The sequence below is a fragment of the Geotrypetes seraphini genome, chromosome 5, assembly GCF_902459505.1.
Source record: "Geotrypetes seraphini chromosome 5, aGeoSer1.1, whole genome shotgun sequence".
NCBI classification, from domain to species: domain Eukaryota; kingdom Metazoa; phylum Chordata; class Amphibia; order Gymnophiona; family Dermophiidae; genus Geotrypetes; species Geotrypetes seraphini.
In genome coordinates, this window is record NC_047088.1 from 248,186,397 (window position 1) to 248,199,204 (window position 12,808).

The following is a 12,808-nucleotide window of genomic DNA, read 5'->3' on the forward strand; positions in this document are numbered from 1 at the left end:
CCGGTCCAGGGGATTTGTCACTTTTAAGTTTGTCGATCTGGTAGTATATCTGGTCCAACTCCACTTCAACTGTGGTGAGGCTGTCTTCTATTACTCCACTAAACACTTTCACTGCTTCTGGTATTTTTGCGGTATCCTCCTCCGTAAAGACGGACGCAAAGAAGGAATTTAGTTTGTCTGCAATTTGTTTATCCTCTTTGATGTACCCTTTTCTTCCCTGGTCGTCCAGGGGTCCCACCGCCTCTTTTGTGGGTTTTTTCCCTTTCACGTATCTAAAGAAGGCCTCTTGCGCTATTTTTTCCTCATAGTCATTTTTGGCATCCCTCACCGCCTTGTGACATTTCTTCTGATCATCTTTATGTTTTTTCCATGCTTCGGTTGTTTTCATGTGTTTCCATTTTTTGAAAGAGTCCTTCTTTTCTTTTATGGCTTCCCTCACCTGTCTGGTAAGCCATGCCGGTTCTCCCTTACCTTTTGTTCTCCTCTCTTTGGAGATCCTCAGAATGTGGAGATTTTGTGCTTCTGTGATAGTATTTTTCAGTAGGGACCATGCCTGGTCTACCGTTTCAAGTTTGTCCACCTTTTTCTTGAGTCGTTTTTTCACCATGGCTCTCATGTGATCGTATTTGCCCTTTTTAAAGTTTAAGGTTTTGGCATGTTTTCTATTCCCGATGTCAAGCTTAAAGCTGATCACATTGTGATCGCTCGTCCCCAGCGGTACCGTAACTTCTACTTCTTTTGTCGGACCCGTGAGGCCATTTAGTACCAAGTCCAGGATGGCGTTGCCTCTTGTCGGTTCTTTTACCATTTGTTCCAGGAAGCAATCCCCTAGCGCCTCCAGGAACTTGGCCTCCTTGCCGCAGTTGGAGGTTCCTAGTTTCCAGTCTATCCTCGGGAAATTGAAGTCTCCCAATATTATTACATTGCCCGTCTTGCATTCTTGTTTGATTTCCTCTATCATTTCTGAGTCAGTTTCCTCCGCCTGTCCTGGGGGACGATAGTAAAGGCCAATTTTTGTGTCTGCGCTGTTTTGGCCAAGAATCTTGATCCAGAGGGATTCTAGCTTCTCTTTCATTTCCGTCGTAGCCACTTCAACAGATTCTACTCCTTCCTGAACATATAGGGCAATACCTCCACCTTTCTGCCCTACTCGATCTCTTCTATATAGTTTGTATCCCTGTAGCACTGTGTCCCATTTGTTTTCTTCATTCCACCATGTTACTCCTCAAAACAAAATCAGGGTTGTAAATCACAGTTTATTATATCTAATATAATAAAGCCCTAAGCGCGCATGCGCACTCCCACCTGCGTGCTCCTGTTTTCTGTGCGCTGTAGGGATCCGCAGTAGGAGTGCGCATGCATGCGGCACACGCTCACGGCAGCAGAAAGAAGAGGCCATACAGCGCCGTGTCTCCCGCGGCTTCGGAGTGTGAACTGGCCAGGGCGAGATCAGCGGGAGCCGGACCGGAGCTGGAAGGGAGAGGAGCTGCTCTCCTCCCCTCCCCCAATGGACTTTAATTCCTGCCTCCCAGGTTTCTCCTCCTGGTCCGGCTGGGCCCGTGTAAAAAATCCAAAAACCCGCAGCCCTCACTTCGGGTCCGGCAAGGGCTGCGGGTCTTGAAACCTTCCGATTCAAGCAGCGTCTGCAGCATTCTACACACGCTGCTTCGGGGCCTTCTACTGCCCTGATTTGCTGGGCAGTAGAAGGCCCCGAAGCAGCATGTGTAGAGTGCTGCAGACGCTGCTGGAATCGGAAGGTTTGTTGGGACCGTGGGAAGGGAAGGAAGGTGGTGGTAAGGGACTAAGGGAGCCGGCCAGACCGCGGGAAGGGAAAGGGGGGTAGGGGAAACGCTGCTGTTGCACAGGGAAGTGGTGTGGGAGGAGGGAAATTGAGGGGGAGGGAATGCTGCTGTGGCTGCTGCACAGAGAAGTGGTGGGAGAGAAATGCTGCTGCATAGGAGGCAGGGAGAGTGACAGATAGATAGAAAGAAAAGAAGAAAGACACAGGGGCAAGGAGAGACACAGAAAGACAGACAGACAAAGGGGGCCAGGGAGAGAGACAGACAGCGGGAGGGAGGGAGAGACAGAAATAAAGACACACAGACATATATTCTAGCACCCATTAATGTAACGGGCTAAAATACTAGTCAAACTATATTGTTCAAGGTTCTCAAAGTCCCTCCTTGAGGGCCGCAATCCAGTCGGGTTTTCAGGATTTCCCCAATAAATATGAATGAGATCTATGTGCATGCACTGCTTTCAATATATATTCATTGGGGAAATCCTGAAAACCCGACTGGATTGCGGCCCTTAAGGAGGGACTTTGAGATCCCTGGCCGCTTATTGCATTATTAGGTTACATGTCTTTTCCCTGATATCCAAACCATAGATAAATTGCTGCAAGGATAGGACTGTGTGAAGACCAGTGCACCTACTGACCAGCAGATGTCACTGTTCTTCCTCAAATTTAAAATGAGTGCTGTAAGTACTTGCTGTACTCAAGCTTAATTTGGCATCTTAACACTTCTCATGCAATCCTCCAGACAAGTGAAAACACTCAGCAGCATGTGTTATATTACTTGTAGTTTCGTGTGGGTAGCCAGCAGTGTTGGTTCCTGTGACTGCCAGTAAGAATGTGTGAATAGTTTTGGAAGAGGTTCAAAACTCAATTCAAATGTGTGTGTTTATTGCATGCTGCAGAAAAGGGGGCAGCAGTTGGCAACATTTCCAGCTGATTTACCAGAAACCCATATTTGATTTCTATAGATCAGTGCATCACAGCCCATTTCTCTGGCAAATGGTGAAAAAAAAAAAAAAGATCCAGTGGATTCCACCACCCTCCCCCCCACCCTATAGATGTCAGGCTGATCAACCTTTTTTTTTTTTTATTGAAACCAGACTGAAATCTGCCTGTTTCATGTCTGAATCAACCTGTTTGTACATCTGTAGTCATATGAACCTAAGGGTTAGGAAAGAGTTGGAGATGAAAAATAATTTCATTGTGTGCTAGTTGAAAATAGACTTTCTAAGTTAATTGTTCCTTAGGGAGCTGCACAGACCATGATTAAAACCAATAGTGCCAAGAGGGTTGAAGGTTATTAACAAAGGAAAGCTTGTTAACTAGAGGAATTTTTTTTTTTCATTTGTTCCTTCAACTCTGAGCAGGAACTGTACGTAAGTCTGGCGCTACATTGGGCCTGCTTTGCAATACATTAAGGCCCGGATTCTGAAAATGACGCTGCTGCCGGCGGCTGCCACCTTAGAAATGGCCACCAATCGTGTGTCGGTCGCATGCCCGGAGCTATATCTAGAACTGTGGCTTCAAGAAAGGTAGGTGCCGGAAATATAGGCCAGGTTTTTCAAGACCTACATTTCTGGCACTTACCGTTCATGTGAATCACACCTATGGAGGCACTTCACGACACCTAATGTCACATAAGAACATAAGAATAGCCTTACTGGGTCAGACCAATGGTCCATCAAGCCCAGTAGCCCGTTCTCACGGTGGCTAATCCAGGTCCCTAGTACCTGGCCAAAACCCAAGGTGTAGCAATATTCCATGTTACTGATACATGGCAAGAAGTGGCTTCCCCCCGTGTCTTTCTCAATAACAGACTATGGACTTTTCTTCCAGGAACTTGTCCAAACCTTTCTACAGTGGCGTTGGGTGTTGTAAAGCACCTCCAAAGGCATAATGCAGGCTCTGTATATTTTTTTTTAATCTTAAGTTGCTTTTAATGTTTTTAAAATGGCTTTTTCAACTTATGTTTGACGCCGATAAGGCGCCTACTGGCAGTGGCGTAGTAAGGGTGAGTGGCACCTGGGGCGGTGGTGCCCCCTCCCCCGCCCTCTGCCTTTTTAACTTCTCCAGCGTGACCAGCATGCTCACGTCGGCATTGGCTCGCCCTTTGATGTCACTTCCTAGGTGCAGGTCCCGGAAGTGATGTCAGAGTTAGCGCCAACATAGACGCGGGCAGCAATCTTGCGCTGGGGAAGTAAGGTTCGGGGGAAGGCAAGGGGCATGCACGCACAGCAAGGAGGGGAACGGGGGATGGAAAAGAGGAGAGGAACACCCTTAGGAAGGACACGCCCTTAGAAAGACCACATCCTTAGGAAGATCACGCCCTTAGGAAGACCGCCTTTTTAAAAAAAAAAATTTTCAAATATATCAATCATATCAATCAAGTATACAGGAATGGAAGTACAAACTCATATATACAACTTAAATCAATCATAAATCAACAAGGAAATCCTATCAAGCCCACATTATTTGGGGAGAAATTTTTACATAAAGTATCGCACCTAGCGGCGCCTAAAATGAATGTAGGCGCTTGAGCCTTAGGCATATGATATTTATGCCAGGGTTTTCTTGGCCTAAATACCGACACCTAAGTCCACTTAGGTGCCTCCATGCAAAACACATCCACGATCTGCCCCCTAACCACGCCTACTTTCTGGTAGGTGCCTTGGACTAGACGCCTACCTGGAAGTGGTAGACGCCTACCGCCCAATTAATTTTAATTTAAGCCAATTATGAGGTGCTGATTGCTTTGTTATCGGTGCTGATTAAGCTTTTTAAATGTTAGGCTTGCTGATCTAGGTACCCGACTTTAGGCATCATTTATAGAATCGGGGCCTAAACATCTAAATCTGGAGCTCAAAAAGTAGGCGGCAACAAGGGTTAATTTAAAGGAAGGAAAAAGGTGAGGCGCTTAGCACTGCTTTTCAACCGAAGGGCGGCCCCCCCCACCCCTTTTATCAAGCTGCGTTAGGGTTTTTATCGCAGGTCGCAGCAGTATAAGTTCCGACACTCGTAGGAATTCTATGAGTTTCGGAGCTTTTACTGCTGTGGCCTGTGAATTTTTTTTTTTTTTTTTTAATTTCTTTATTGATATTTTGAACTTGACAATGTATACATTTGAAAAATCGGAAAAAACAAACAAACTATGAAAATACACTATTAACATCAGAAATATTACAATAAAAATTTTAAATCCCTTCTTAACCTATAACAGTAATGATATTATATTATACTCATCAATATTATAGAATATTATGAAATTTATACCTCTAAATAAATAATACACCCCCCACCCCCCCACCCACCCTGGATGTGCAAAGGAATCTAACATAAAGAAAAAGGAATCACTTTAATTATAATGTGACAAAATTAGTTAATGGACCCCAAATCCCCTTAAAGGATTTAACAACCCTAATGCAGCTTATTTAGTTAATTAATCTAGGCAAATGAATGTCAGGCCTAAGTTTAAGAGCATAATTTTCAGGCTTCTAAATTTAGAAGAATTTTCAGGAGAAAATGTAGGTTTCTATTTTTCACTGAAAATAGGGGAAACATTAATTTAGCTTAAATTTGGGAGCTCAGCTTTTTTTTTTTTTAAATATGGGGCCCTTAGTTTTGTTTAAGGAAAAGTCACAATATATTTTCATAGTATACACTACAGTAATATAACATCTGAGTGTCAGTAACATAATTTTCTTTCTTTAGAATTTCAACACAGTCAATGAATAATGTAGCAAAAGTGTATGAAAGTTTGGAAGTCGGAAGGACGGCTACAAACGGCATCGTTAAGGAGGAAAAATTCAGCGCTGCTACTGGCACAGTTCAAACCAAAGAAAGACCAGGGACGAAGAAAGAGATCAGCGCGGTTTCTTCAAAAGAGGCTACTCGCGTTTCTTCGGCAGACACCTCTTGCACCATCTCTAAAGCGACGCCTCAAATTACTTCAAAAATGACCATCTACCCCGCCCCAAAAAAGAGCGGCATCAGCCCGCGTAGACAAGAACACAAACCAGAGTCTCCTCCAGAGCCCACAAAAGAGACAACCCACTCCCAAGCAGCACAGAAATCTTCCAGCACCATAACCCTCCAAGCCTGCAAAGTGAACACCAAACCAAAGACCGATAGCGGCTGTCCTTCTGTGGCACAAAGTGAGGTGGGGAGGCGAGATCTTCTAGCACAGACTCAAAAGATGGTCCCGTTTTCTCAGCTAAGACCCTCTGAAAGCAAAACCAAAAAGCTCATAACAGAGCAGCCAATGGAGGCCCAAGGAGCGCCTCCATCGTTTGAGATTCATCCACAAAGTCAGGAGGCGCTAGAAGGCGAGGAAGTTGTATTCGCTTGCAAAGGTACGTACAGCAGCGTACTTGTATACAGTTATATTAGGACTATTTAAGTATTTTATTTTACTAGGATAGGGGAAAGAATTAAATCTCTATATTTTAGTATTATCAGAGCTTCTCCTGGAAGACCCCCACAGCCATTTCAGAATGAGCAGACTTAAATCTTCATGCACAGGAGACACGGCATGCATAAATTTATATCTTGCTGCATACAGTATAGTTAGTATTAATGAATACTGAGCAAGAATGATAGGAGCCAATATTCAAAGAGATTTAACCTGGCAGGGATAGGCAAGTGGGATCTCTTGGAGAGAGAAAGAGATAATGGTTACTGCGGATGGGCAGACTAGATGGGCCATTTGGCCTTTATCTGCCATTATGTTACTATGTTTCTATATTACTACCAATAGGGACACTTAAACAGTTAAGGTTGTGGGTCTGAGCACTATTTAAAAATTTATATGAGTATATTTATAAAATAAAAAAACATTTTTTGTATTGTGATATAAAAGTAGTTACTATGTTTCTATAACCATAAAGTTTTATGACATCACAATGCAGGTGTAAAGCGCCTTAGCCAATATGGAGAGGAGGAGATAGTGGATGCTGCGGATGGGGAGACTGGATGAGCCATTCGGCCTTTATCTGCCATCATGTTACTATGTTTCTATAAACATAAAGTTCTATGACATCACGATGCAGGTGTAAAGAGCCTTAGCCAATAGGGAGAGGAGGAGATAGTGGATGCTGCGGATGGGGAGACTGGATGAGCCATTTGGCCTTTATCTGCCATTATGTTTCTAAGAGAGGCTCCTGCCTGATTAAATCGCTCATGCGGAGCTATCCTGCTGATATTCAGTGACACTTAAGGTTACCAGACGTCCAGATTTACCCGAAGATGCCCTCTTTTTAGAGGACCGTCCGGACATCCCAATGGATTTAGAAAACCCAGCACTTTGTTCGGTTTCTCCGGTTGACCTTGGCTCTACCAGTGCGAGGGACTGCGTCTGGAGGGCCTCTCAGCATGTGCGGGGGCTGGGGGGGGGGGGGGGGCGGAACAGGATGGGGCTGGGTTTGGATTTGGGCCGTGGTGGAATGGGGCCACAGGCCCTCTCTTTTTTTTGCCATAAAAATATGGTAACCTAGTGGTACTTAACCAGATAGTGACACTGAATATCTGTACTAACAGCCAAACTCATAGCCAAAGATTTTCTGGGTGGGCCGGGGATGGAGTTGGCACTTGTGCAGTTAAGTGCTGATATTCAGTACTTAATTGCCTACGTTAACTGGACAAATTGAACAATGTAAAAGTCAGTCCTATCTTTATATGGTGTCATGTAAGTATTAGTTAAGTGCTGAATATCACAATAAGGGGGGAATTCATCAAACAGCGTTAGAGCTTTAAGTCTCAGTAAATGGCCCTTACCGTGACTTAAAGAGCCCAAATGCTGAGTGGCGATATTTCACTCTCCTTCTGTTACTCAGTAATGAGATGCAACATATGCAAATGCTTGTTTTGCATTTCATTACTATGCAAATTTTATAATGCCAACTTGTGTGCTAAGGAAGAAAAATGATGCTCCAGGGCTGCCGAGATAAAGTCCCTCCCCTCCCCCGTGGCCTGACCTTCTATGTAGGCACCCCATGGTCCAACCACCCCATGTTAATCCCCCCCCCTGCAGTGAGATGGCCGCTAGGGATGCCAATTTCCTAGCAACGCCATAAAGGCCAGGACCAATGGGCATCACTCCTGGCCACTCCCACTGGACCAAAACACAAAAGACTTGTGGAGGGTTGATGTTCAAGATGAAGGCTTTATTAGAACAAATAAATAATCCACATAAAAATGTCTAGGGCCTGCACCACTGGAAACATATGAACCCAACACGGTTCATGTTTCGACACTATGATCTTCTTCAGGGGTCCCTATAGGTCCTATAAGTAGGCTTGCGGATTAAATAAAAAAAACAAAGATTTCTGCAATGGACCACCACTGAACCACCATGGATTGTAAAGAAGGGCTGGTTTTTGTTTTTTTACATGGGGAAAGGTTGTGACCTGGGGGGGTCAGGCAGAAGGGGGGGGGGAATTTATCCCAGCAACCCAGGAGCATTGGGCTGTGACTTTGCACGGCCCAATACTTCTGGACCACAGGAATAACGCTGATTAGAAGGTGGCTTGAAGGCAGTGTTATTCCTATAGGATAGGATTCAGCAACCTGCAGTACTGGGATACTGCAGGTTACTGAATCCTGTTAGTCGTCAAGGTACAGTAAAGGGCGAACATTTACCTAACCTGTCAGCAATAGAAGGGGTGTTCTATATCAATGCATTGGACATCTTGTAGCAACGTGTTCACTTAGGGCACAGTGACCTGTTCCCTATTCTAGGACCCATCTATTTCCCAATCTTACAAGAAGTAACAGCTGGGAGAGTCGTCCATTTAAAAACTTTAAGTAACACTTGCCATTAACGCTAACTCTAAAGCATTTCTGTATCATTCAGCTTCATCTTTACGAATTAAAAGACCATCATCTGCATAGTAGAAAACACTAACACCCTAATTATGAACCAACATGGTTAGCAGACTTAAGGATATAGGGACAAATTTTATAAAGTCTGCCTAAGCGCCTACATTGGCATGCCTGGCCAGTGTAGGCACCTAATTGATTAATAGACTTAATTGGGGTCAATAATTGGTACTTAACACCTCTTAATCAAATTCGAAGATGAAAGCACAATGTCATACGAGATGACATTTTTCTCATTATTCCAATAACCAAAAATCAATCAGACTTACCCAACAAAATCTCACACAATATAGAAAAAATCCAAAATTGGGCAACAACCAACAAACTGAAACTAAACACAACTAAAACCTCCAAAATCCTAGGTTGCATACTGGACTCCACTCTAACCATGGAACCCCAAATATCTAGTCTCTGAGACAATTAAGACTAATCAGACCTTACTTTCACCAATACCACTTTGTCTTAATCGTACAACTGATGATCCTACCACAACTGGACTACTGTAACTCCATCTACATGGGAATCAACACTGCTCTAATTCACAAACTCCAACTCATCCAAAACACTGCCGTAAGACTTATCTTCAACCTGAGGAAATACGACTCAGTCACAACCTTCATCACATCACAAATACCCATCCCATCACAAATAACATTCAAAATATCTTGCATCATTCACCACATACTGTGGCCCACTGTAACTCCAAAACCAGTGTTTAATAGCACACTCAGTGGATAGCCCACAAAATAACACCCCGACGTGTGGCCCGGACTGGAGCCACCCTGCAGGATCGGATTCCAGACAGGAACCCAAGAGAAAAGAAAACCAGAAAGCAAAAGTCAGCACAATTACTTTTCAATATCAAAATAATATCAGCTTTTATTTCTTTTTATCCTCCAGGTAAGTAGACTTTCAAAAATGGATGCCAAACTTATCAGAATGTTCTTTATAAAAAAAAACACACCAATAAAGTAGCAAACCACAACCAGCAAAAATAACAGTCCCAAATAAAGTCATTAACTTGCTCAGCAACGTTTCTTTTCAGTTGTGGCAGAGGGTTTGATTGCTCCCCCTCCCAGTCCTAGGGTTGTCTGCTCCCAAGCAGGCAGTTTCAAAAACCCAAAATCAAAAATAGTTCATAGCATACATTCAGCACAAGTGCCTTAAAAGTCCTCACAAGCCTCTGGCCAGTTCCATTCACTGCCAGGTCAGGAGAGTGCTAGGTTTTGCCAAAACAAAGTCCTTAAATAGACTTTCAAAAATTCCCACCCAGGATGTATGCAAAACCTCTCCCCAAAATACAATCACTCCTTAGCTTGTATTCAAAAAAATAGTCTCTCAAACAGTTCATAAGCACAAACCACACTCACTGTTTGAAGATGGAAGTCAAGTTCACCTGCATAGGCTCAACAATCACAGGAGCAAACTCTGTCAGGCTTTCTTCCAATTCCATGTCCTGTTCTTCTGGAAAATTTAATTCCTCAGCCTGGCCAGCCTCTATCACCTCCATAGGAATAGGCTTGTTGCACCTGCTTGGCTCCCTGGGCTCTCTAGGGAGAAAGGGCTTAAAGCTTCTCCCTAGCTGGCTTCTCTTCCTGTTCTCTGCACCAGGTTTAAATATCTTGGGGCGACGCCCTGCAGTGTCAGCCCTGGCAGTGTTCCAAGGGCCTCTTGAGCTCCCCCGGTGGTCAATGTAATTATCAAGCTCAGAAACTACCTGTCCCTTCCCAATTCCTCTCCGGGATTTCTTTTCTCCTCCATTTTCTTTTGTCCTAACTGGGACCTGGGCAGGGAGGATACCTGGCTGGTCACAATACTTATGGAAACTCTGCGGCCAAACTCATCCAACTCTTCTCAATAGCATGGCCTACTTCCCGCAGAACCCTCAACCGGATGCTACTAAATCTCCCATCCACTAAAGATCTTCACTATAAATGAGTTTTCCACTCCATGCTTACCTTCCTAGGAGTCAAAACTTGGAATGGCTTTACAGAAAGGACCAGAACTGAACCTTGCCACATCATCTTCCGAAGAAAACTGAAAACCCATCTGTTCGATACTTAACCTCCTTTACCCTCTCTTCTCTCCCTTTCCCTTCCTCCCTTCCTCCTCTCTCCCTTCTTTTTCTCTCCCCTCCCTCTCCCTCTTACCTATCCACCTCCTTTCTCTCTCTCCCTTCTTACCTCTCTTTACAGTAGCTTTGAGCCTGGTATAGGTATGAGCGACGCACAAGTAGAAGATTAGATTAGATAATTGGAATTAATTGACAGGTGCCTAACTTGGTAGGCGTGATTCTCTAAAAGTTAGGCACATTGTCTTAAAGCGCCTGCCTAAAAGTGGGCATGTTTAGGGGCGGATCATGAATGTGTTCTGGAGTTAGACAACTGTTTTTGATTTAAGTGCTGTGGTGCACCTTAGATGTTTGCATGTAGGCCAAGAAACCTCTGGTATAAATAAGGTGCACCTAAAAGTTAGGACATCTAGCAACACCTAACACCACTTAAGCGGCACTTAACATGATTCTGTACAGTGTACCTAACTTTTATAGAATTGTGCTCAGCGCCGCATTAGCACTTAATTTTTTTAGGTGACATGTTTACAATTGGGGCCATGTTGAATAGGAGAGGGATCAGCGCCGGTCCCTGGGGAATAGTGTTGGGTACGTCTAGTAGTGCTATTGAGTAGGAATACTAGTGGTTGTAAAATAGTGCCAGATTTAGGAAATGGTGCCCAAAGATAGGCCAAAGCAAAAAAGACTGTGGAACCAATGTTCTGGATGACAAAACCTATTAAAAATGTTGAAACAAATTAAAAATAGTCAACATAGCTAAATACTGCTATATGTAAAAAATTCATACATGATACAAAATATACATATATGTAGGGCAAATGTGTAGTAATTCAAATCCAATAGAACTGTATATATCGTGTTTCTCTGAAAATAAGACGGTGTCTTAATATTAATTTTGGGCCCAAAAAAAGCACTAGAGCTTACTTTTGGGGATGTCTTATTTTTTTTTTAATGTACAACAGTTCTCTCACTTCCTCTCTTCCACCCCAATTCTTCCTCTTTTCTTCCCCCCCCATGTGTAGCATCTTTCCTCCCCTCTCACCCATCCTCTTGTGCAGCACCTTTCTATCCCTCCCTCCCATCCCCCTGTGCAGCAGAACCCCACCGACCCTCCCACCGTGAGATTGACATACCTCCTTTCTGAGGCCTCCTAAAGCAGCAGGGGTGGGGGGGTTGCTGAATCGACGAGTCCAATCTTTTCAGCAAATCAGGCAGCACAAGTGTCAGGGATGGAGTCGGGGAGTGTCGGGTACATTCGGGTGTGAGGGGGGTGTCGGGTTCAATCTTATTTTGGGGGTAGGGCTTATATTAGGAGTATCTTGCTAGGGCTTATTTTCGGGATAGGTCTTGTTTTCAGGGAAACAAGGTAGATGGTACGGTCCGTGTTTTGGCTATAAAAAGCCTTCCGCGGGGGTCCTGCAGAAATATGTAAATATGTGTGAGTAAATGCAATCAGTTATAATGGTGTGCTAAAGTGATTGTGGCAATGTGGTTAGTTGCCAAATGTGAATAATTTGGAAAAGATGCAAGTGTTTAAGTGAGAAAGGTGCTAAAAGGTGTAAGGTTCCGTGTCTTTTTGTATTGGATTTTCCTTTCTCCTGTGGAATTTTTGGGTGCTGTTTTTTTTTTGTTGTTGTTGTTGCTGCTGATTTTTCATCTATTCCGCCCAAAGATATGCCACCACCATTATGATCAGCACAAATATAGTATCCCGTACAAATATAGTATCTCGCACGTTCCTTTGGGCTTGAGCATTTAAACCTTGCAAAAAGTTGGTGTAGAAGCTGGCGCCTACCCTATGACAGTTGGGCGCGTATGTGACATTTTTCTTTAACATCGCGTCTAGATTCTGGGAATGCCCCTGACTCGCTCATGCCCCTCCCATGACCACGCGTCCTTTTTGAGTTGCATGCAAAAAATGCAATTGCGCATGTTATTGAATGGGGGTGGACGGCAGATCTGCGTGCAACTCCTAATTGCTGCCAGTGTAGTGCTTGATAACACCAATAATTGATTGATAATGCCTAACTACAATTGGCTTCTGCACAGGTCTGGGATCCACATCC

At 43.9% G+C, this 12,808-nt stretch overlaps 1 protein-coding gene across 3 annotated transcripts in view; it reads left to right on the forward strand.

Moving 5' to 3' along the window:
• The window catches only part of MYLK (myosin light chain kinase), a 607,164-nt gene that overhangs the window by 241,205 nt on the left and 353,151 nt on the right, over positions 1-12,808 (forward strand). For all 3 annotated transcript variants that reach the window (XM_033946557.1, XM_033946556.1, XM_033946555.1), the window contains exon 9: positions 5,507-6,147. In XM_033946557.1, coding sequence (XP_033802448.1) covers positions 5,507-6,147 — 641 coding nt within the window. The remainder of the gene's footprint in view (positions 1-5,506; positions 6,148-12,808) is intronic.